General features: G+C 36.9%; 1 protein-coding gene across 1 annotated transcript; it reads left to right on the top strand.

The window, feature by feature from the left end:
- Positions 1-314: 314 nt before the first annotated feature.
- Positions 315-21,052, top strand: ttc12 (tetratricopeptide repeat domain 12). Its single transcript, XM_042487439.2, has 21 exons — positions 315-464; positions 1,454-1,608; positions 1,901-1,922; positions 3,840-3,917; positions 4,030-4,151; positions 5,058-5,117; positions 5,568-5,639; positions 6,028-6,088; positions 7,674-7,862; positions 10,950-11,019; positions 12,181-12,260; positions 12,672-12,840; positions 13,327-13,422; positions 14,601-14,664; positions 14,756-14,890; positions 15,419-15,511; positions 15,878-15,946; positions 18,186-18,287; positions 18,692-18,791; positions 19,033-19,261; positions 20,259-21,052. The coding sequence occupies exons 1-21, from the start codon at positions 419-421 to the stop codon at positions 20,326-20,328; spliced, it is 2,082 nt and encodes a 693-aa protein (XP_042343373.2). The 5' UTR covers positions 315-418; the 3' UTR covers positions 20,329-21,052.
- Positions 21,053-25,682: the final 4,630 nt, after the last annotated feature.

Below are 25,682 nucleotides of genomic sequence, written 5' to 3'. Positions count from 1 at the left end.
CGAAACATTTTATTGGCGACAACACAGGACATTTGAGAAACAACAGTCGACAGCCAGAATGTGACAATGGGATTGATAAATTGTATGACAAACTTTTAAAATTGGCCTAATTTCATTCATTACTCTTCGTTCTGCATATATAATCCCAGGAAGTGAGAAAAGAAAAAACACTCCACTGACTCCAGTTATTCTTTTATTTTTTTTAATAAGCTGCAGACTAGTACTGTGTGGCATTAAAAGCGCGTGCTACTTTAAATTTAGTTTACGAGCAGCGCTGAAGGCATCACGTTGCTATGGTAACCGCACGCCGATACTGGAAACTGAAAGTCAGTGTGAAGTAAAGTCAGCGTTAGCTAAGATAAAATAGAGATACCTAGCTAGTTAAAATAAACAAAATAGGCTTGAAAAGGCAAGAGTAATGGACGAAGACTTCGACAGTTTTTTGGAGAATGTTGACAAAATAAGTAAGTATACGGTGAACATAGCTAACATTACCAACTCACTCATACGAGACGTCATGTTGTGGTTTTTATGAAGCCAAATGTGAGACATTAATACTTACCAGTGAACGCTAGCTTGCAGGTTTCCTGGTTTAATTAAACCTAAATGAGAAATGAAAATACGCTGGCAACATTATAAATGTATTTTTTATGCTTACTATACAGTTGGGGAGGACTATTTTGTGGTGTATGATGTCCACAGTCATGAAGCTGTAGCAAAGCCAAGTTATTTTTTGTACATTGCAACATAAACGAGTAGCTAGGTTTCAGTGTTAAAGCTGCAATACTTACAAAACTGAGAAGTACGATAATTATTTGAAATACTGTCTTAACTATAATAATTTCTGCAATAATTGCAGCAATTCTCTGTGTAATTATTCAACTGTGCAATATTCCTCAGTATCCTAGTATTTTCTTACAGACTGCACTGAATTTATATTTAAAACATGATACACATTTTGTACATATTTCTTACTCTAATTCCTATTTATGCATAACCCTATAGTGTGTTGTACATTTAAGCATAACACACACACACACACACACACACACACAAAAATTAATCCTTTACATATTAGTTTTGCACATTGAAATGTATCCTAAGGCATATTTTTTTTTTTTTTTTTTACAAAAATTACATACTCAGCATATAGGCTATTTTAAAATATTTTACATAATGAGTGGTGGTGAAAATTAATGGATAATGCACTTAAAAAAATGAACTTCATACTTTCTAGTATTCTATATGACTTTCTATGATTTTCTTGATCCCCCTGGGGATCAATAAAGTATTCTGGTTGTGATTTAGAAAATATGCATGAAATTAATAAATCAAAATCAAAATATCAAAAATAAAGAATGAATATATAATGATTATTATTAATGATTATTATTAATATTAAATATGTGAGTGAAGATTGTAAAAAGCAGTGAATACTATAAATTCTTTTCAGGTGAGCTTGTCAAGGATCTACAGTCCTCTGATGTCAAACTCCAGCAAAAAGCAATAGAGAAAGCAGATTGCTACATTGCTGCCTTAGATCAACCCTGCAGGACAAAAGTCAGCACGACTACAATCAACACAAAGCCACCACCTCAGCCTTCCTCGGTAAAGACATTTACACAAAGTCACCCAAGTACAGTTGCACCGCTCTCGCTCTTAATCTGTCTCATTCTTTCTCAATCTGTCTGTGCCTATGTCTCTCTTTAATTTTTTCTCTCTTGCGTTCTCTATTTCTCCAACACAACCCGCAAACACACAGTGCACATATACAGTACACAACCAAGAAACACTTGTCTTTGACCTTTTTTGTCGTCAAAGAAGACAAGGTGATGTACAATAAGTAATTACCAGATATTATAGGTATTTTGTTGACATTCTTTCTTCTTTTGTTTTGCAGAGTCTGCAGAATGAAGGTCCAGGTGAGCGGGTTATTTGGTTGTCTCTTGCACTGAATTTAAACATAATTTAAGCAGATTTATATGTCCTCTCATGCAAGGCAAGAAGAGTCAAACAAAATACAACAATAAATATACCCTTATGTATCTTTTTTCAGAGATTGTTTTGATTGTTGTTCATTATACAGTAGTTTTTAGGTTTGTTGAAGTTTAGAGCACACTCCCAGTGAGGCTGAGGCTTAGGCACAATGTGATTTTTTAATAGCTGTGTCTTTTGGCAATTTGGTGACTCACCATGTGCTATCAGCAGGACAGGTCAGGTGTGTCCTTAGCATTACAACATTACCCTCAGTAATGGGTTACCTTGCTCTGTTCTGCTACTTGCTCAGACCATCTCAGACATCCCCATGTTTTTTGCTATTTTTGTCAGTTTAGTTGACAGATGTTTGATAAGGAGAGGTTTGAATTGAACTCTTCACTCTCTTATTAAAATGTCAGTCTGTCATAGTGAGGAGGGCACTGCTAAGGATTAGAGGAAATGAATAATTTGACATGACTGAAATGTTTTTTTTTGGTTTGTTTGTTTAGAGACCTCCTACAATGTTAAGTGGTTAGGATACTTATAGTATTGACTGTTTAAACCACCAAAGCCTTAGGAAATACCCTGCAAACAGGAACCAGCTACTGTGTAGCACATAGTATATGCTGCAAAGTTCCAATGGTGATTTTTTTCCATTAACTTCTTTTGTATACATATCATTTTCTCATTTTTATACGGGCTCATTGAATGTGGTATCTTATACAGCTTTTCATCGAATCGACACTTTAAATTCTCCCCGTGGTAAAACTCATCAACAACTTTCATATCTCTGTGTATGTATATTGAGCTTCAAGGGAAACTCCCGTGTATTTCAACAAAGACCCTATTTTCCCATGTTTTTGTGTCTGACTGACAAATTAAGACAACAATTCATAAAATTTATCTGGTATTGAAAGAGACTGCTGCAGTGGCAAAACATGCTGCAATTGAAACTCTGGGCAATTGTGCATCGCCAACTGACATCCATTAAAAGTGCTTGTATTTGCCACAGACAGATTAAGATTGTTGTAATTTAAATTATGCTTTTCTGCAACCCAGCAGACTCTCCCTGGCACTTCTCTCTTCAACTCTCACAAACTGCTCCACTGTGCTTTTACTGCAACAGGTCACTTTCGTGGCATTTCAGAAGATAATTCTCCTTGAGTGGGATTTGGTCAGAATAACAAACTGATATGCAAAATATATGGAAAAATGTTTTATTTCTCCATAAGCTCCTTTCTGTTATGTTTTCAGACATTTGTTATGGCAGTTTTAACCCATCAGTGGCAAAAACAAGCACTGTTAACAAATGTAAATTGACAGTGGACATTCGTCTGCAGGGATTAAATTGAACCCTGTTTTGCCTGCAGTTCTCTCAGTACTGGAGCAATTTCAAAAATTGTTGTCTCCATTAGACTCTTCGTTACAAAAACATGGGAAAATGGTTGAAAAATGCAGAGGTTTCCCATTAACACATCATACATTCAATACACAAAGTAAAGTAGAAAAATAATTCTGTGTTTGAGGCTGAGGAGATAGCAAAACAGTATTTAAATGACCTCCAACTGATATTATGTTTGCTGTCTTTAGGAAAACACTTTTAGCATAATAGGTACCCTGTGGGATTTCTATAATCATCAGAGATATTTTTATTAATGATTTGGACCTCTTGTAAATTCAATTAGTTATATCAGTTATACTGACAACAATATTGCTTATTTAAAATGTGTGGCAAGCTATGGGGAGACCTTAAAGTTTAAACTGATATGCAATCCAAAGTACCATCTAATGACAAATATCTTGACCTTCTATGTTCTAGCACCCATGCTTAAGAGATTTTTATTATTATTATTTTTTACCAGACAATTTCATGAAGATTATGGAGAGAGATGCTGAAGATAGGAGAGTAAAGAGGATTGCAAAAGCAAAAAAGGCAGCTGGTGGGTGATTCTTTGTTCTTTAAAGATGCTGTTGTAAAGAGTTTACTGTGTTTGTTTTCCTGTGGGCTGGCAATACATCCTTTAAAATATTGTGCCATTTTTGTCACTGCAGCACTCAAAGATAAGGGGAATGAAGCTTATGCTAAAGAAGACTATGAAACTGCTGTGAAGTACTACAGTGATGGCTTGGCTGAACTACAGGACATGCAGCCATTGTACACTAACAGAGCACAAGTAAATATCATCAGCTATGCTTTCCGTCTTGTAAAGTAGCAGTGTGTAGGATTTAGGGGGATTTAGTGGCATCTTGCAGTTAGGATTTCAGATTGAAGGCAGGTAAAACCTCTTCCGGTTGGAATTCCTTCAGCTTTCTTTGCTTGAGAGGTTTTAAATGAATTATCCACAGAGTACTCTTCCTCTGCAAAACAAATTGACCAAGTAACTGAAGACAGTGACAACACTGAAAAAGGAAGTTTTGTAGTACAAAAATCAGGGTTTTTTGGATGTTACTCGTCACTGAGGGGCCACTACCACGGTGACCAACGGAAAAATGAGAATGGCCCTATGTAGAGCCAGAGTTTGATTTCATCATTCTGGGCTGCTGTAGAAACGTGGTGAGGCAACACAAGGATCTCCGTAAATGAGGTGTAATATCCCTGCTCCCTGTGTACTACATAAATGGCTCTTTTTGAGGTAACAAAAACACAGTGGTTCCTATTTTCCAGGTACACATACACTTATTATTTTAAATCCCTTTTCTGCAAATATATTCCCCTAATTCAAATGTTTTACAAGGAAACATAAAATTTTAAGGTGTGACAAAAAACATGTTTGTTATTCAGAAGAAATCGAAACAGAGGTGCCTTTGTGTGCCTATCACTGTTGCATAACGAAGAAAGCTTCATTATTGTGCATTGATTAAGCAACCTACAAGGACACCTCAGGGTTTCCAGATATTTCAGTTTGAATATGTTCATTGCCACATGCAATTAAAAAGTTACAATAATTATGTTCCCTTCCAAAGTCTGCTCTGTCATATATTAATAACCAAACGTGTAACACAACTAATCACATTCTTTACTTTGTGGGACCAGATATTGATGCCCAGTTATCACCTGTCCAATGTTCACATCTACTTAGGCTTACATCAAGCAGGGGAAGTACATGGAGGCCATCAGTGACTGTGAATGGGCCCTGAAGGTAAGGCATTGCTGAAAGCTGTGGTAAGTCAGTTGCTTTCTCATTTGTCATAGTGTCATCTGAGGCGCAGTTCTTTGGAGCTTGGACCTCAGAGGAGATATGTTTGTAGGAATATGGTTTGGATGATGATGGACTACGTTCTGTCCTGCACTGCACTCAAAAAGAAACAGTGATAGGTGCAGGATACAGGTCATCTGCAGTTTAGAAATGTTCCCTGGAGAGAACACTATGTTTGAAAAAGTGGGGAAAAAATGAATAGCATTTTTGAGCATTCCCTTAAATTTGGTCGTTGTTGAGGAGTTTTGTTTTTTTTCATGTTAGCGTTGATTTCTAAATCACTTCTCGCTTACTGTATTAGTGTTATGCAGAAACATTAAATCACCATTATGCATGTGTTTTGGATGAAGCACTTTAACTAATACACTACCATAATCATTTTCTCTCTGTCAGTGTAATGACAGGTGCATAAAGGCTTATCTACACATGGGGAAAGCATATCAGGCATTAAAGAAATATAATGAGGTGAGACTGATTACCTGCCATTACATCTAATTATTCCTGTTTTCTTTTTTTCTTACACTTTGCTCTTGTAAACAGATAGCATCTCAAAAACAGAGCTGCAAAATGAAAGTTGATGCCTGGAATAGAAGCAAGCATATAGTACTAATCTCAGCAATTTTCTGTAAAAACTTATTTTGAATAGGTATTTCAATCCATAATTCACAGGCTTATTTGATATCTGGTAAAATCTCCTTTAATGCAAAGATCAGTAAAGTGCATCATAGTTTTCTATATACAGCACTGATAAACTGCAGTCAATTGGAATGACCACAATCATACTGATTGTCATGGGCTTATAAGTGAAGCTCATCATAAAACAAGTTATGACCTAAATTCTTCTCTTTTTCAGTCCAGAAACTGCTTTGAAAAGATTGTAGAGATTGAACCTGCAAAGGAGACGATGGTGAAAGGTAAAGAAACTGATTTTTTTTTTTCACGGTAAGGTTAGCAAAAGCTTAAAAGGCCTTGAAAACTGATGTGCTCAGTCCTTTTGTAATAACTACAGTCTTTGGATGTATCATGTCCAACCATTTTAAGATTTGATTCACATCATGACTTTTGACCTGAAGAAGATCCAAGTGGGATCGAAACATTGTCTTGAATAAATTTGTGTGGCAAGGAGTAAGTGTGCAGGCGTCACCTTTTTTCTTCACACATAATTTTTCACATGATTTTGTTTTGTTATACCATGAAATTATTTGAACCTTGTTGAGAATTGTATTGTCACCTATGTATGTAGTATGTAGGAGACTGTGGTCTCACTGACTGCACTCCATTTAATTGCAAGGCTTTCATGACAATGCTAAAGCTCAAAGATATACTATGCAGAATTTTCCTACAAATTAATTTGTAGACTGAAACACAAGTAATCCCTCCCAATCATCACTTATGACCCACTAGAAAAGTGTGGCAGTGTATATTTCTGTAGAGACTCTGCTTTCTGCTTGTATTTTCTTCGTATTTTCTATGTTTTGGATGTTCATGAGCATGTACCTTCTAAGCTCTCAAGTGAGGTAGAATAGAATAGAATAGAAATACTTTATTAATTCTGTGATGGAAATTGTTTTTTACAGCAGCAAATAAGAGATCAGCAACTGATTGAAATATTTGTTAAAAAATAATATATGTATATATATATATACACACAAAGGTAGGAACTTAACATAGAATAAAATAGAATACAATAAAATAACAACAATAATAATAATAAAGATATGTACAGTATGTACAGAGAACAAACAAACACACAAACAAACAAACAAACAAACAAACAAAAAGCCAAAAAGATTAAAAAGAGCAATAAAAAAAGAAAAATAAGTGTGCAAAAGTGAAGATGGAAAGGGCTATATAAAACCATGCCAGACCGTAAGCAGCAGTCATCCAAGAGACAAAGCACTGAATAAAATGTTAGTATACCTTAAATGTCAAAAATGACCTTTAGTTTTTTCCCAGTAACTGTGTTTTGTACTATAGTTCTTTGTAGATCCCAAAAAGATCTCATCCCAACTCATCACATGTTGCCATTTTGCAGTGGATTTCTCTGTCTACATATCACATTGTAGATATCCTCCTGTGTCTGCTGTTTATGCTCAAGGATGCCACTACCATGATGTCAACAAATGCACAATATGGGACGATTAAAAAATATTGACCCAGCTATAAACTTACTAACATGCTTAAAGTTGCTCTCCACAGAAGGAGCTAAATGTTTGGTCACAACCAAACCTGCTATTTCGCAACGTTTATGCCTATGTGTTGAATTTTGCAGTGTCTTTGCTCTTGTAATATGTGGCTGAGCATAACAGTTCTACTATTTCCAACAGACCTGCTTGTCCAGGGCTCTCAGGTTGTGCACGCTTTATGATGATACTACTATGAGACTTTCAGCTCACTCTTTTCTGTTAAAGTGGAACTTTAGTAACTGCTAGCTTTCTGTCAGATCACAGTCAACTTTCTCTTCTCTCCTCCTTTATCGCCGTTGTTTTTTTCCTGCAGAATATCTAACCCAGGTAGATTTGGAAGAGGTGAGAAGGAGTCAGGAAATGAATGCGATGCGGGAGTTTGACAAGGGAAACGGGAATGCCACAAGAGTATCCGAGCTGCTGGAGAAGCTGTCAAGACCTGGCCAGATTCCCTTGTACTACTGTGGAGGATTGGAGATTCTGACACAAGCAGTTACTGATTGTGAGTGCTCTTTTGGAAGAAGTTTTGCACAATTATCTTTATCCTTTAATCTCTTTGTACCCATCCTTACTTCAAAAACTTCACTGGTCCACCTACTGTATTTCTTGGTTTAATGGCTAAAAAGATCTGAAATAGATCAGCCTTTGGGAGAGGAAGGTTATAAAATATTCAAAAAGAAAACGAGTTTACTCACAGTGAGCAATTTTAGTGCATCAGGTAAAGCAGGGTTGGATAATCTGATTGTTTCATGCCCTGTTCTATGACAGTGGAAAAGAGGGGAGACAGATTTCTCTTCATACTCTATTTGCTTGTCACAGTGAACAAATTTCCAATTTAGAGTTAAAGACATACTCAAAGAGCAAAATCTCAATGCTACCTGGTATGGTCAACCACTTTGCAGAGCATAGGTATGTATATATGTATACCAGAACACATCATTTGTAGCACTGTAAAATAACAAACAGCATAAAAATAGCTGTGCAGAACAACTTTGCATTTTTATTCCCTTATCAGATCAATAAAAATAAGTTGTCTGTTATTTAGAAATGCCTGGAAATGAGTGAAACCTCCAGTGTATGTATGATTTGATTTGTGATTGTTTGTGATCATAGCAATTAGCAGAATTAGACATCCCCCTGCAGTTTAAATGATGATGTAATTTGGTTACTGAACTGCTAAGTCAGCTGTTCCAAGCGTGCACCATCAGCTGTCCTATCACTCAAGTGATGTTATAATGTATAATGGGCTTTAAAAATTAAATTAGTAACATTAGGATAACATAATAGCTTTTAGCACAGGTACACTTTTAGATATAAGGTTTCCAAATGCGTTCGTCCCGAAGAGCTGAGGTTCTATCCAGAGCCATCTGCCTCTGAAGAACCTTTTTCAAGAGGTTCTCTCAAGGGTTCTTGTAAGACTATGGGTCACATTAAGAACCCCTTTCATCCAGAGCCCCTATGGTTTTAAGAAAGCGTTCTTCAATGGTTCTATGTAAACAGGAGATTCCAGTAAGAACCATTCTCTTCTTTTGTATACAGTTATGATTTGGAACAGAGTTTCAGTTCCCAATCCTACTGGACTATTGGAATAGTAAAGGCTGTAGTAGTAGTTGTAGTAGTAGCGAGTTAATGAATCCTTTAACCCAGGAAAACGTGTTTGTAAACCATGAATGTTGATGGTCACGCTGGTCTCAGCCCTTTTGGAGCTGCAGGCATGGTTTCCTTGGCCCCAATTAACTTGTTAAACTAAAACCATCATTGCAGTAATTATTTTTCATTGCTCTTCTGGGTGGAATATAAAAGCATTCCCTGGTAGAATCTTCCTGGGTTCATCTTAGTACCCTTAGAAGATGGCATGTTTTGGGGAGAACACACAGAGAGGGTTTCAGGTAGAACTGTTCTACCATATGTAGTGTTTTCTGTAAAACCTCTCATAGAGCGTTCTCGGTGAAACTTTTTTACAAATTATTCTATGTATAACCCTTTATATTGGGTTCTAAATAGAATCATCTGAAAGGGTTCCAGGTGGAACCTTTATTAAAGGTTCTAGGAACCAAAAAAGGTTCTTCTATAAGGACAAGATGAAGAACTCTATATGATTCTAGTTAGCACCTTTATTTTAAAGAGTGTACCCTGGTTGTATAGGCAGTGTTAGTTGTATGTGTTGTTGAGAGTAGATCGAAGTAGGTATGGAGGGGGGTTGTTATGGGATGACAGCAAGTACTATTAAGCCTTCTGGGGCTATCTTGGATGCAATTTAATGAAACACCTGTGACAGCAGGTGTCCATTCCATAACCTCAGTAGGTAGCTGGTGAACGTTGGTTCCATGTCCCTCGGCTATGTAGACTTAACAGCAAGGCTTGGTCCTCTTAATGGACAGAGGACCAACGAATATGTCAGGAATAATCGACGTTTACATATATCTTTCAGTGTGTCAAGGAAGTTGTTGTTAGGGGATCAACAAATCTATTGTAGCTTTAGCTTCATTCAACACAGTGCTATTGCTCAGAATTTCAGATAACTGGAGGCAGGGACATGCCCTTACACCACCAGATTTTTCTCAACATAGAAGTGTATTGTAATGCTTTTGGAAAACTTGTTGGGAACAAGATATTTGTTTACCAAGTCCTCTACTGTATGAAAAGGGGCCACTGTCAACAAGCAACACCTGCTCTCCACTAGGCTCCTCATCCCAGCTCTGTCAGCTGCTGATATTTTTGTAAATGTTTTTGACCAAAGAAATGACTTTGAAACTCCACACTGCTTATGTAGGCCTGAACTCTTTTTAGCTATTGCCAAAAGGCAGAAATTGCTAGTTTTGTACAACAACCTAATGGTACAATTCATCAATTCATCAGGTCAATGGCCCTCTCAGGAGTATTTATTTTTGTTGTACTTCAGCTCAGAAAGAAGCTGTGAAAGGTAGTTCTGACACGCTGCACCTCATTTCTGCTCTCATTCAGGCCTTTTGTAACATCAGGTACTTTGACTACGTAGGTAAGAGTGATTGATTTGATTTGAGTGGAGCTTGCAGCTTGTCCTTCAGTAAACCGTAACATTATAGAGAGCCCACATCACTGTATAATGCTTACTCTCCATTTTTGTTTTAACTTGTACGACTATTTGTAATACACCCTGTTGTTTTTCACTGGCTGTCCACTGCAGAATCATGGCAAACATTTTTTTCTCAGTCGCTCTTTCTTCTTCATTTAGATGAATAAAAAGTGTACTGTCAAATGATATAATGCCTGTCCCACAGTGCCATTCAACAGAAAAGGGCAAAACTTACATAACTCGCAATTGAGAGGATCTCAGCAGGGCTGACATTACAGGTTTCTTTCCTCACTACCCTGCTCTACTTTCTGTATACTCCAACTCATTGTAAGTGGAAAATAGACCATTCCTCACCGTACCTTCCTCTGTCAACATATTTTATTTATTCCTCTCTCTCATGCCCTTGACAATAAACCAGTGAACAAGGTAAGGTAAACTAAAAGTGAAAGGTGTTGTGTTTCTCTAAAATCTCCTAGCTGGTGATGATATGTAGTTTTCTGTCTTCTTACACTATCTACTGTTCTCTTCTAACAGGTACAGGCCAGACCCTTTTCAGGCTGAACAATGGCTTTAGTATCATCAGCAGCAATGACACGATGAGGAGGTAAGGAGACCAGAGGGAGAGTTAGCTGTCAGCCCTCAGTGGAGCTCTGACAGATGGACCCAGAGACAGGGGCATACAGAGACAATGACGGCCTAAACTAGAAAGATCATTCTCCACCCTCCCCTCTCCCTCTCTCTGGTTGTTTGTGTGATAGCCTAAATAGGAAAAAGATGATCACACTGAAGATTGAGATGAGCAAAGGCCACGTGTTTTGTCCCTGAAAGAGGGGGTGTTTTGTGCAAGATACAAATTATGACTCCCTCATGTCAGATCAGTAAGGTTATTATTAACTTGTCATGCACTTTCCATGTTGTCCATTGTTAGCACTGTCATTATTCAAGTCAGAACACTGTGTCTGGAAAATAGAGAGTGCAATGAAATTGCAGTATAAGCTTGACGAGAATAGCCTATAAAGATTTGAACCCAATGCAATTCTCTTAATTAATTAATTGACACTGGCCTCCTTTGTGAGGAGGCCAGTGTCCTGTTGACTGTCCTAGAAAAGCTATTCAAGGTGTTCCCTGTTATTAAAACCTACAGGTCTCCAAACAAAGAAACTTTTCTATAAAAGAAAACTAAAGAATGATCTTGTGACTGCTAATTTATAATAGAATTCTTAAAAATACATATCAGATATTGCAATAATAAATAGGTCTATAACATTCAGCTAACAAGCAGCAGCACATACGCTTCTTCAGGGCAGGGACAACAGTGATATTTCAGTTATAAACACTTTAGTAGAATGACAGGTAAGTAACATGACTGATGGCCAAGTGGCTATGTCACATAATTAGGGTGGAAACATATGGCAAAATAATATTATTGTGTCTTTTTTTAACCAATATTGCAATTATAATGCAGTATTTTTTCGGTAGAACTTCTTTTCAGTATGTATGTATGGAAGCAGCATTGCACATATGCTGAACTTTACTCGTGTTGATTTGACACCTGTGTCTGGCATAATAACAAATATTGGAACACAAAGTAAATCTTTGACATTTATGAGTTGTTATATTGTGTTTGTAGTTTTAATTTCAATCCTTTGTGTTGTGTTGGAATAATTTTTTATTGGAATACTTAAATGGTAATGTTCAATTTGATTTTTTGTTATGTGAATTAGAAGAGACTGCAGTTAATATCCCTGTTTTATTTTCTCTTCAGTTGCCTGTTGGACACAACAAAGTATCCAGAATTGTGTGTGTCTGTGCTGAAAATGTGGAGGGTCATTTGTAGTGGAAATGGTATGTAGTTAATCAAATTAAGCTTCGATTTATCTTTGTCCTTGTAATAATTTGCTCTCACTGAGTTATCAAGAAACAGAGGAAAAAATAAAATAATTTAATTACTAATATAATCCTCTATTGCATTGTGTCATTGCTGCACAGCATGTCAATGTGATACTTAAGCCCTCTCTTTAGTTCAGCCTTTATTTGCCTTTGAATCACACAAGCTGTGTGGGCTTCAGCACATCAACTGTTAGCTCCAACTGTGATCATTTGTTGACTATTCACATGTGTTTGTGTTAATACCCTATAAACAACAAGCGTTTGTTCAGTATCAGCACAAATATAGCAACTTAGTGTTCATGTTATTGTGCTTACAGACTCGGTTGTTGGTCCGTGCTCCTTACCATGTTCTCTTTTTGCTTTCAGATGAAAATCAGAAAATGTTAATGGCATGCCCAGTCAGCAGGCAGTCCATTGTTCACTTGTTAATATCAGAGCACGTTACAGTGCGGGAGGGATGCCTGACATTACTATCTCTGTACGCACAGATGCCACACGGCAGACGTTTGGCAATCGACAACCTGAATGTGCACATGTAAGACTTTTTAAATTTTTTTTATTTTTATTTCCCTAATGAAACTAATGAGAGCAATAACATATCTGGAGTATAAATATACTAGTAGGTAGACAGAGATGGTGTTCTAATGAACCAAATTGCATTTAACATTTTTCCCATTGATTAAATCAGTGGTTGGACTTTGGGCCGGCTCTGGGCCATATGTTTGTGGTTGTCAGTACAATTGCCATCTCTGTTTAATGAGATTTCAAGAAAGTTGTATAGCATTGCCCTGGGACATAGTATTAAAAATTATAGGAGCCCAAGTGATTTTTCATGTAGGTCTGATAATATCTGAGCTGCAGCTCATTGGATTTTCAGAAAATTAGGAAGAATGAATAATATTGCTACTCCTATTTGGCATCATTATTATACCTATATCTTTTCCTTTATATCCCTCTCACTCTTGCTCTTTTATCCCTCTCTCTTTCTTTATTTTACTCTCCTCTTAATCTGGATCTAAAGGTTAGTGAGGAACCTCATGGCGTGCATCGTAAAGCTGAAACAGCTGCAGGGGAGCATAGCGGTCAACATTCTGGAGAACTTCGCAGCAGAAAACAAGTATTACTGATACCCAGCTGAACAAAAACACCAGAGTTATTATCCTTACACCATAGAAAATGATTAATTTCATCTTTGGACAAGAAAATACACATTTTCACACACTCTGCAGAGCCCAACAGAGTCTGTTATCCTCCCATACATCATATCCATATATATTAAAAGCAATTCAAAATCCATCGGCGCATCATGTCACTAGAGGTCCTCTGAGAAATGGAAAGTGTGGCATCTTTAATAATTCAACGTGTGCTATTCAAGTGTGAAAATCACTGGGAGGCAAAAGGCTGGTCTTGCCCTGTACTCCTTTCCGGCGCCTCTAAAAAACAAGACATGAAAAGACAACCCAGTCTCTCCAATACTGCAGAAAATAAGTCGAGGTGTCAGGTAGTGAAGTGGGGATCAATTTCCCCCGACTAGCTCAAAGGAAGTTATTCAACAAGAATGTGTTATATCCTACACAGGTTTTCTCCTCATGTTGAGAGGCTCAGAAGATCAATGTTGGGCTTTCAAAAATACTTTGAGTAAAAATTACGACAAAGCTGATCTGACAAAAGAATTAAAATGAAATTAAAATGCAAAAATCTTCTAGTAAAACAGTTACAGAATGTACTTACATTTGCACACATGCCTTTATGTACATTACATTATTTATAGATGGCATACAGCATATTTAATTGTTTTTAGTCATTTGTCAAAAGCAATCAGAGTGTGCTGTGAAGATATCACAGCAAATCTATCTGCCTTTTACTGCCTTCAATTTGCGTAAGTGAGAATCTTCAGAGACATGACAGGCTGTGGTATTTGGATTGCATTTACCAGTTAGACTCTATGACTCAGGCAGTGAGTGTAAAGTAAATGTGAGTGTACAGTGGTTTTTGATGCAATTAGTACGAAGTTTTGCTCAGTTGATAGAGTTGTTTTTCTTACTTGTGTCTTGCTGGGCTGTAAATAACCTAAACTGAGGATCAAATTTGTCTTTACTCACTTCTTCTCTGTCCAAGCATCAATGTTCATTGTAATAAGAATTAGCATGATGTTGTACATATGCTACTTTCTGTTTAATAGTGGAACAATTGTGCATAATTATACATATATACTTATATACATTGTATTTTTATCTTGCATGTAAAGTAAAAAAAAAAAACAACAATTTTTATTTATTTATTTATTTTTTACAGATTTTGCTTTCAGTTAAGGAACGTGTTGACAGACTCTGTTATTGTGCCATTTACAACAATACTGGTAAGATATAGATACAAAGTTTAATCTTAATACACAGCATGAATTGGATGTGTACAAGTGTGTTTATGGGTGTGTTTGGTTATATTTTCAGAGAAATATCAGCGAGGCCAATCGACATGTCCTTGTATCACTGATGTCAGCTATTGGCTGTTTGGCTCGAGATGACATCATCTGTCGCAGCTTTGCCCATGATCCAGGATGTTGGAAGGCCTTTGTGGTTGCCATTGTTAGCATCATTATAGACTGGTCTCTTTGTGTAGAAAAGTACAAATCACCCATTCACTGAGTCGAATTCAAAAGTCACAGCACTTGGATACAAAAAAAAAACACAACACAGTATAGAATGCATCAGGGATGAGTCTCAAATCTTGGAAATTATTTGGCATTTTAGCAGTCTAGATTCCTTTGTTTTAAAGTCAAGTTTTTTTGGTTAGATTCTTGAAATAAGGTCTGTTGTTAACACAAGCTTAAGAGACATTCATGTTTTGTTCTACGACATAAAATAAGACAGTAAGTACCCCGCCCTGAATTCTGAATCTTTTATGTGTCTTAAAAAGGAGATTTCTAAAACAAAATCCCCTAGGGAAACTGGCCGATACTTATCTCCATGTCAGCCTACAGGAAAACCCCTGGAGCACTCTATAGTGTGAATCACCAAATTAAACATTATAGATATATTTTGTCTTGGATGTAATGAGAATTGTTTAGCTGTATGCATTTTATTCAATGTAGAATTTGTTGACTTTCATTGCAGAGGCAGTGCAGTGCATGCGGATACAAAGATGTCATTTACCCCATGCTTGGGTTGATCATCAACCTTTCAGCTATCTCCTCTCCAGTCATTCAGGTAAGACAAGTGATGTGTGATATTTGATGTGTGATGTTTACTTTGCCTGGTATGGAGTTTTAGTTATGCATGGATATGTCAAGAGAGCAAAAATGAATTTCTGTCTAATTTCGCTTAATCTTTATAGCCGCAATATGCTATCTGATGATATGATGATACTGTACCTTAGATAAACTTGAGCTGAATTGTCATTTAATGTGGGGGCTACCCTTGAAAGAATAATGTTTGCAGAGAAAATTAACCCCACACCACTTTAGAATAAAAGTCAACACACCGGGGAAGAGGAGGGGGGCATTTGTGAAAACTATGATGTGTGACATCACCTATTGAGAGGTGAAATGTATGTGGCAATTTTCCTTTTCGTAGGAGCATGCTGTTTCACTCTGCAACTGCTGCCTGGGCCTGCTGAGGGATACTGATGGTGGAGTCATAACTGTGAGTCAACCTTGTTTTAGTACTGCACTACAGGACTCAGGAGGGTTGAAACACGTCATATATGTAGTTGCTTTACTGTATCATAACTCCCATTAGGTTTTCATGTTTTTCCTGTATTCTTGTATCAGATCAAGAAAAGTTTGTAAAATATTAGTATGGTTGTTGAAAACTTTGTTTGTATCCCAACTTCCATACACCCTCTAAAGCATAAAACCATCCTTTCAGGTAACTAAGACAAGATAAAGACATCCGTCTTGGGTGACGGGCCTTTTCTAGGGCTTGTGAGCTCACAATGAGCCTCATAAGGTGGAAACAGCAATCCACAATGTTCAGAGGATCCTATATACATGTCATTACAGCTGATTGAAACACCAGTTCCAGGTGCTGTTGTCTGTGCTAATGGCTGTTACAGCAGTTTCACACAGATTATGCAATGCCCTTTGAGTCTCACACTTCCACCATCTGTCTCAGTATTCTGTTTATTTGCTCACTGACTGCCTGGCTGGAACTTTTTCTTCATTGTCATCTGTGTCAGCATCCTTTGTGGAAAAAAAGCTTCAAGAACTTATTTTACTTACACAATCAATACATCATAATGGTTACAACGCCCTAGAGCTCCAAAATCAGCAGCAGAAAATGTTGGCGTTGTACGTTTATGCAAACCACAAATATGTAACATTTGCATGGTTCATAGGTATCATATCAACGTTTATAAAGTGATGTTTATGAGCAAATTTGTCATCTGGATCTGGAGAGAAGAGCAGACTACTGTTCAAGACCAACAAACATTAGCATGTCATTGCAGTTTTTCCATCAGTTTTAATGCCCCAAGGACCGTGGGTGTTTTGTAGAGTCCCATCAGCCCGGATAGTGGCATGAAAATCGGTTGCTTGTTAGCAAGACCTTGCTGCTTTTCCTGTTGGGATTGTGCCCCCTCAAATGGGGTATTTTAAACCAAAACATGATCTTTTCCACCCACCTGTTTTTGTGCTTAAACCTAACCACACATGAACAACAGCATTGTTAAAAACGAAATGTTTCAGCATATGTGCAAGTTAAGTATCCATGGTTTGAGACATTCATTTCCAGCATTTCTCTCTGACATTTGATTTTTTTTTAAGTGAAACTACTTTTCTTGTAGACACTTTACTCCAACAATGAAATAAAGTGTCACTCTATAATCTAAAGATTTTTTGGCCACTAGGAGTCAGAAGAAATCAAAAACAAACTGAAAGATACAGAGCCTAGAATATAGTATTACTGCCTTAAAAAACTCTTTTCATGCTGGCAAACAAATGTGTTTCAACAAATATAAAAGATATGAAGCAGCATTCTTATCTTATTGGTGCTGTCACTGGAGTATTCAGGATTCTCTAAGCTCTGATTTAGTCTCCACCAACTCCTAAAAAAAGTTCTTGGTCTCGAGCTCACTTTGTCTTCCGTTTTGGAGCTTGGGAGGCAGTGTGCAGCAGGTTGATCAGAGCTTATTTTGTGAAAATGTCTGCCTGCTGTTACCATGAACATGAATGATGAGAGCAGCAATGCTCAACTGAAAGCTAAAGTGGGTAAATAGGACGAGCATGTTTCATTAAAAATGCATCAAGCAAATAAAAATCTTAATTTGTGCCCTCTGACCTGCAAATAATTCACTTTGATTTCTAATTTGCAAACTAAATATGCATATTTTGTCACCTTTATTGACTAATTCATACCCTGAAATTACTTCAGTCATGCCCTTAATTTATTCTATCTATGCCCTCAAATTACTGAATGTAATTATAATGTGTGACTCAACAGATCCTCTCTGCAAGACAGAGCAAGCACTCCTGTGTGACCTCCAGATCTACTTGGCTTTATGCTTGTTAATCTCATCTTCTCTTTGCATTGTCCTGTCCTTGGAAGATTTACTATAATAGATATTATAAAAGATATTATAAAAGATAAAGATATTTTCAGGCAACTTTGTAACCACCTTTACAATGGACTTTCCCCACTTACTGTTGCAAACACACTGTATAACTCAGACTGATTTTAACGTCCTTTTCTGTTCGCCTCCTTTTCCTGACTACACTGTCCCATCCTCTTTGTCTCCCGTAGGAGCTGTTTCTCTTTGGTTTTCTCCCTTGCTAGCTTTCTTTGCCCCATACCTGTGACTCTGCTGTGTTTTGGGATCTTTCTTCTTCTGCTGTTTCTTCGATTATCTCAGTTTCTAATGCCAACATTCTTTTTTGTCCTCCAGAGAGCCACAGGCGTGCTGAGCAGTGTCCTCCCTCAGTCCCCTGAGGCTGTTCAGCATGTTATTCATGGGGACGTGGTCCGCACCATGCGCCGGTTGTTGAAGGTACATACTATAGCCAAGTATCTATGAATACATCAACACTTATTCTATTTCACTTGTGGAACAGTATAGTGCCCCTCGACCATCTTTAAATTGAACTGTCATTCTTAAAATGGTCCGTGACGACATACAGTCAAGATTATTCACCATCATCATGATCGAAACATCATGATGGAAACACAGTGATGAAAAAAAAACCATATTTATATAAAGTACTTTAATCATGTTAACTTCTCTGAATGTAATCTATTTGAAGTAACTATGTATGTCTTCTACTAATTCCCACTACAGGTCAGTTTTTCTGACTTCTAAATGTAAATATAAATTCTACTTTTTTTTTTTACAACAAGCATATGTTCAACTTGATTCACATCATTCTTTATTTATTTCTGTGTCTGCCTGCCCAGGGAACAGGGCAAACTGCCACTAAGTATGCCATTAAGACTCTGACAGTGTGCACTGCTGCCAGTCACTCAGCACAGGAGGAGCTGGTGAAGTCTGATAAAAGTGAGAAATGACTGACATGTTTGCATTACTTTTAGATGCTCTTTCATTAGTTTATGAATAATATTTTACGCTTGACCCAATATGCAAATGAAATGTGTGTATGTGTCTACATTTGTATGCATACTGCATGTAATGAGCGCAGTGCATCTGATGATCAACAAGCCATTATGTGTGTTTGTTTATATATCTTTAAAAAGCTATTTTCCTCTTATTTGCTTTTCATTTTTTTTGTTTTACACAGAACTGTCTATTTTACGTCATTTGCTGAGTTCCAGCTGTGATGAGATGGTGACAGGAAATGCAGCCCTGTGCTTGGCCCACTGCCTTGAATTGGAGGGAACTGCCAGCACCCTGCTGGGCACTGATATTGTGCTACTGCTACTGCGCCACGCCGCAGGGGACACTAAGAGGACAGCTGTGCGGCAGAATGCAGCGATTGCTCTGGGGAAGCTGTGTCGATCTGAGCCCAGGTGCCCTCTCACCTCACTCTATAAACCACATGCTGCTGATTACTGTCTAGAAACAAGCCTGAAGGGTCATTGATAGACGAGCTGAAACGCCTCAGTGAAATGAGATAATGGAATGCTGTGGCGCTGGTTAAAGATGCGTATCACATGTTTGACAGATTTATAACTTCTGGCTCAGGCTGAGCTGAAAGATTCAAATGTTTATTATATTGGTATTTGCATTTTTATGTATATCATTATATCATATCAATGTATGATTAGCTATGTCAAGTGATAGCCATAACATCATCACTGTGTGTTAATAGTTGCAGTGGGTTTAATGCTTAATCATGACTGATAGGCTGATTGCATTTAGTCCATCAAAAACTTCTGTCTGTTGGATATATTTTAGGGCTAAAAGGAAGTATTCAGTATTCAGTGCTCAATGTATGCCTTTTATCAAACCAAAGGCCAAAGACATTAAGTAACAGCCAAAAACAGCTTCAGATTTGAGGAGCTGCAATGTAAAGCATTTCTGCTTAAACGACGAGTTATTGATAATCAAGGTAGTTATCAGTTACAACACCAGGACTGCTAGAAACATTTTTTTTTTCATCAACACCACTAAATCCTACACACTGGACTTCTACATGATTCTACATTTCCCTTTATTGTTGTTATTTGGAAAGGAATTGATTTTGCACTGCAAGGTGAAATTTAAGTGTAAACACCTTTTTGTTTCTACACTCAAAGTTGAGTTAAAACAAAACTAGATCACTGAGCTATGATGTGATGCTGTACGCCATCTTTGGATTATATATAATAATGAAAGAGCGCGAAAACGAACGTCTCTTAGAAGCAAGAAACATTTTTACTGTTACACCGGGCTACAGAGCTCCACTGACTGTGTTGAGGTTGTGTTGATCTTTAGTTCATACAAGTGTTGTTTCAATTGAATGTCACCCCACTGAACACCCTGTCAATGTGTTTTCTTTTAATGAGCCGCTTTCTTCAATTCCAGACATATGAACAAACTTCGAGAACTTCATGGCCTTGAGATCCTGCACTCCTGCACAAAGCTCCTCACATGAACACAGTAACACATTTTGCTTGTTATCTGTCTTGTTATCTTCACTATTCTGTTTTGAGCTTAGACGTCTACCTGACTATTGGAGTCAACAAAAATCCACTAAAAAAAAGAAGCTACTTGTGGTAGAATTGATTTTCTCCTTTTTCATTTTTTCCCCAAACTCTCATCATTTATTGCAATTCAAATCAATATCCATAATATTTTTAAAAGTGTAGATTTTTTTTTGCTGTCTTGACAATATTCAACCATTTATTTATATACAGTTCTTCTTCTAGTTACGTTAACATGAACGTACATTAACAAGGTCATAAACATTAGCAATGTTCTTGACTGCCTTTGGTTTTCACACCTATGTGAATTAATGTGGTTAATAACCATGAATGTGTGGATGGAGAGGCATGTGCAGTCAGCTATTAAAATCTTTAATGGTCTGTTATAATATTAAACATTAATAATTTTTAAACATTTTTTCTGTAAGTACCTTATTTTTACAAAGCAAGTAAATATATGACATATAATACACTGCCTACACAAAGAAGAGTTCACATATGCAGTGCTTTAATCTGTAATTGTTGGTTTCTGAAGGTCAGATATTGATCAGACAGCATTAATATACTGTGAGATATAATGTGAGACACAGATAAGACCAATGTATCCCGGTGATTATTATCCATGAAGGTCTTTCTTTCCCCTCTCGCTCTCTCTTTTTTTATTAATTTCTTTTACAATAAATAAGTTAATCAAATGCAAATAATGGAGTATTCATATCTTTATGTGACCATAACAACCTCCGCCAAGGTCGATAGTCCAATCTTCTATGAAAATACTTAATTATCCTGTAAATAAATACAAATATCAAGAACACAAACCTCATTATTAATAACAGTTATGAAAACTGCATGTTCAAAAGGAAAGACTTGAGTCAAATTTAAATCTGCACATAGAAAAAAACATCATCACACAAACCAATATGACTTAGTAACTTAACACTTGCACACTTAGTGCTACAACTGGTTCCCCCATGAAACCCCAAGTGCTCCATAAAGACTGCTTTCTCTATGAGGTTTGAGCATCTACATGTGTAGATTGCCACAGAAGATTACTGGTACTCATGAATGTGGATTTCGAAATGGAGTCATCATATTTCTACAATTGACTATGTTTTGTCACCACTGAACCTCACTTTCATATGCTGGATTTTAAGATGTGTGGTATTACTTTCACCACTTCTCCTAATGTTAATGAAAGTACAAAATAATGTGCGTATCTGGACCGTGTTTCAAATCTGCTTCAAAATGTAATATGTTCTTCCTTGACCAATGCTACACCAATCCACCAAGTTTCATAAAAAACAAGCAAGTAGTTTTTCTACATCCTCCTGACAAACAAACAAAACTGAAAACACAACCTCCATGGCAGAGGTAATTTAATGTGTGTCCTAAAGGGTTATTTTGTGCCAGCCTGTTATATATGACTTATTTTTAGGTTCTTTAGATGTGTGTTTTGCTTATTTGTGGATTTAAATTCCCAAAAGGTGCAGTTGAAGGTATATATTACTGATAAAAAACAACAAATTGTCATCTGTGTTTGGATTTTCTGGATGGAAATACTGAAAGGACAAATCATCTCAAAATAAATTTGTGTTTTAAAGACTGTTTACAGTCGGACTTAGTTTGGGGTCCGCCAGATTTGCATGTCTTGAAATATGAGGATTATTTGTAAACTCACAGAGAGGGCTGAGCCCAGGAATTTAATGTGGAACTTTTCTTTCTGTGTGACAGCTCTAACCACCACTTGAATGCTGAATGCAGCCACTACATGAGGGTGAAAGCTATATTATGCTACCATAACATGTGCACACCCACTGGGATGTAGAGTTGTACTGGGAGAGATAAGTGGAACAGATGTGGCGGTACAGATTTCAACTGGCTGAAAAGTGTGGGAACCAGATCCCAACCACACAATAAAAAAAATACATTCACTTGTTGCAACAAATCTCACAAGAGCTTTCACAATGAAAGTGCCTCCTTAATATTAATAAACAAATGCCTCTTCACTGATAACTAAATGTGTATATATATGAGGTGGGGTTTGTATTGGGTCTCAGTAGAAAAATCACTATATAAAGCCCGTGGGCATTAGTTCACAGTGAGGCAGCACGCAAACCTTAAAAAAACCCTGATGCAGGTGACCTTGTATTAAGGGGCTCATTAATGTTCACAGCACTTAGGTTTTAGAAAACACAAAATCGCCCTTAAAAAAGACAGAATTTAACTCTCAAAAGAGACCAGAGTGTCAGGCTGGTTATGTCCACTAATGTGAGACATTTGATTGAGGAAAAATCAGAGTGCCCTGAGTGCATCTGTCCTCACCTTTCTTAAGCCCTCAGAAAGGGCGTCATCACACCCTGACTGGCCAGAGGGAAAGGCACCAAGCTGCTCTCAATTCTAAATTAGGAGTCAGTCCCCACACCCTGCACTACAGGTGATCTAAATTACCCTCCAATCAATTCAGGGGCATCCACCTACAATGACTTGAAAAAAGTTATAAATAATGACAAATACTGAGGGATTGCAACACTGGAATGATGTTTGCTATTACCTTAGCTTCATTATACTGTCAGGAGGTCCTATGGTGTAGAGGTTGTAGAAAGGCTGGGATTTTAGGGGAGTAAGAGCATGTTTGTGCAAATATTGTATAGACTGCCAGGAAATTTCTTACAGATATCTACACATAGAGTGTTAATCTTATTACTCTTAATCTGGCAAGGTTTTCACTTATTGATTGAAATATCTCAACATTAATGAAGGAATAAATAAATAAATAATGTGTACAGACATTCATTATTCTCAGGGGATGAACCCTAGTAACTTTGGTGATCCCTTGACTACAAATAAATCCTGAAATCACTTAACATCAGTATTTTTAAACCTAAACCCTGTTTTCCTCTTTTCTGTCTTTGTTTATTTTTTTTTCAGTCTATTATTAAGAATATTGTGTTTTTTGGGTTTCTGTTTACTGTGGTCCCCTGCTCCACACCTCATGACAGATACACATGTTTGGTTAAGACTAAAACCCTTTTTGTTTAATCAGCCCTCAAATTGCAACACATCCCAAGATGTCACATGTCGGCACTTTGTCAGTGGACATTCGTGTCTAAAATTACTAGGTATCCTCTTGCGTCTGCTGTTGATGTTCTAGGATGCCGCAAACAACAGGGATGTCAAATAAAGCCCAAGGTTAGGATTAGCAAGCAAAAGTTTGTGGTTCTGCTTAGGCAACAAAGCACATGGTTAGGTTTGGAAAAACATTATGGCGTACGGTTAAACAAATAGATCAACCTCTGTAGGGATCTTTTCTATGTTGTCAGTCACTTTAAATAACAGTCTGAGCCTCAGTGGACATGAGTTGATGGTGCATAATTTCCCAGAGCGGTAACATTGCAGCCTGTTTGGCCACTGCCAGCTGTAGCCCTGTAGCTCAATACTGGACCAATTAAAAAAAAGGTTCTTATTAGTTACGTGATTCAAAAACCAGAGACCAAAGAGCAGACGAGATGAGAATACGCCAATTATTTAGAAATTATGTAAGTTAAATTTGCACCAACAGTTTATTAATATCATAGACCATTTATAACATAATTTATGAATTAACTGGAAGCGTTATCTAATATTTATTTGGTGCTCTTAACATTTTTTGCACCTGTTGATTATGTGGCACCTGCAGTGACTGTAAAAGGAACAGCTACTGAGAAATTTAATCCATGTATGAATGAAGTGCAGAGGACAAAAGCTCCCTGTAAGGGATCACACCATCTGTGTGTGTCTGCAAACTACTGATACCTTCTGCTCAGTTGGATTAAACAGTAATAGGAACACTTATTCACTGGGGCTTGAGTAATTGCAAACAAGGCTGAACAGACATGTGGAGGTTTTGTTATTTCACACTAGGATTTTTCCTGCTTTCAGGTATGTGCTCATTTGTACGCTTTTTTTTAAATTTTTCTTAGGTAGAGTTCAGAATTTATTTATATTCAGTTTTGTTAAGCTGGTAATTATTTGATAGATGGAAATATATTCATATTTTGAATACTTTCAGAATTCTCAGTTCTAAGATACACAGCCCTGAAGATAAATGTTGTGTTAATTTAGCTAAAAAAACAATAACACAAAGCGCTGAGGACATTTTTCTGGATTGTCTTATTTTTCTCTCACATAAAGACCATATGTAAAGCAAGAAACCTACAGTGATTAGTAGCAGAATAGCAATCCTTTTTTATTTTTAAAGTTATGGCATGCAAAAGCGTAAATATTCTCCACAAATTCCTACTAGTTGTGAATGCAGACATACAAAACAAAGAAATCCACCTAGCATAATGTTTCGTAAGTAAATTTAGGTCTACCTGCTATGGTGGCTGCCTACTACTTTGTCTAAATAGTACATTTTGTAAATAAAACATTACAGCAGTGTTAATATTATTACTTTCCTTTGCCTCCCATACTGTTTTTGTCCATTTCCTCTTTGTTTTAATGTAACATCTTGTAAATTGCAGGTGCTGTCATCATCTAAATACATCAATGACACAATGAGATGTGAAATCACCTACACAAATGCATTTAATTCGAAAACTAAGGGGTGTCAACATTATTAACTTTTTTCCCTCCAGCTATTTATCTGCCACAACAGTGTCCAAATTATTAAATGTATCCTGTGGGGGCTTGAATGTAAACCATCACTTTTGCTTGCATTTAACTAACTGTCATTACAGCAGACATTTGCATGAACATTTTTTTTCTTTAATGTTCATGCAAAAGTAACATTGTTACATCCGTTTCTGGTGCATCACTGATTCACTGTGTCTTTTCTAAACGTCTGTTTGTGAAATTGCTCATGTTGATTCTGAGGATGCATGTTATTAGATACAAATACAGAATAATGAGTGCTGATAACTCAATTTTTCATCGTATTATAACACCTTTAGCCTATACCAGCAGACTGTACTGTGGGTTTAATGCTTGATGCAAATGCAATCTAAAAATACTGCCTAATTAGTAAGCATCCAAATTTATTAGCTAACAACTCTCTTTCCAAGTTTCCACAATCACTGAGGGAGATGAGCACAAATTAAGTGCCTGCTCCCTTCAATCACCAAACAGTGTTAAAAATGCATCCGGCCTCTTAAAATGTGTGTGGAGTGGCATGACTCTATATGTCTAACAATCCTTGAATATTACTGAGACAAATTTTGAGTAAATGCAGTGCAAATGTTTACATTATTTTGAATAATCTCTTAAAATGTAGTCCTGGTGACAGTGCAGCATGGATCTACAACACTTATGAATCTCTTTTGCTTCA

The sequence above is a fragment of the Plectropomus leopardus genome, chromosome 6 (assembly GCF_026936395.1).
Source record: "Plectropomus leopardus strain MGB_pleo_1.0 chromosome 6, ASM2693639v1, whole genome shotgun sequence".
NCBI classification, from domain to species: Eukaryota; Metazoa; Chordata; class Actinopteri; order Perciformes; family Serranidae; genus Plectropomus; species Plectropomus leopardus.
This window is presented reverse-complemented; position numbering and strand designations above follow the sequence as displayed.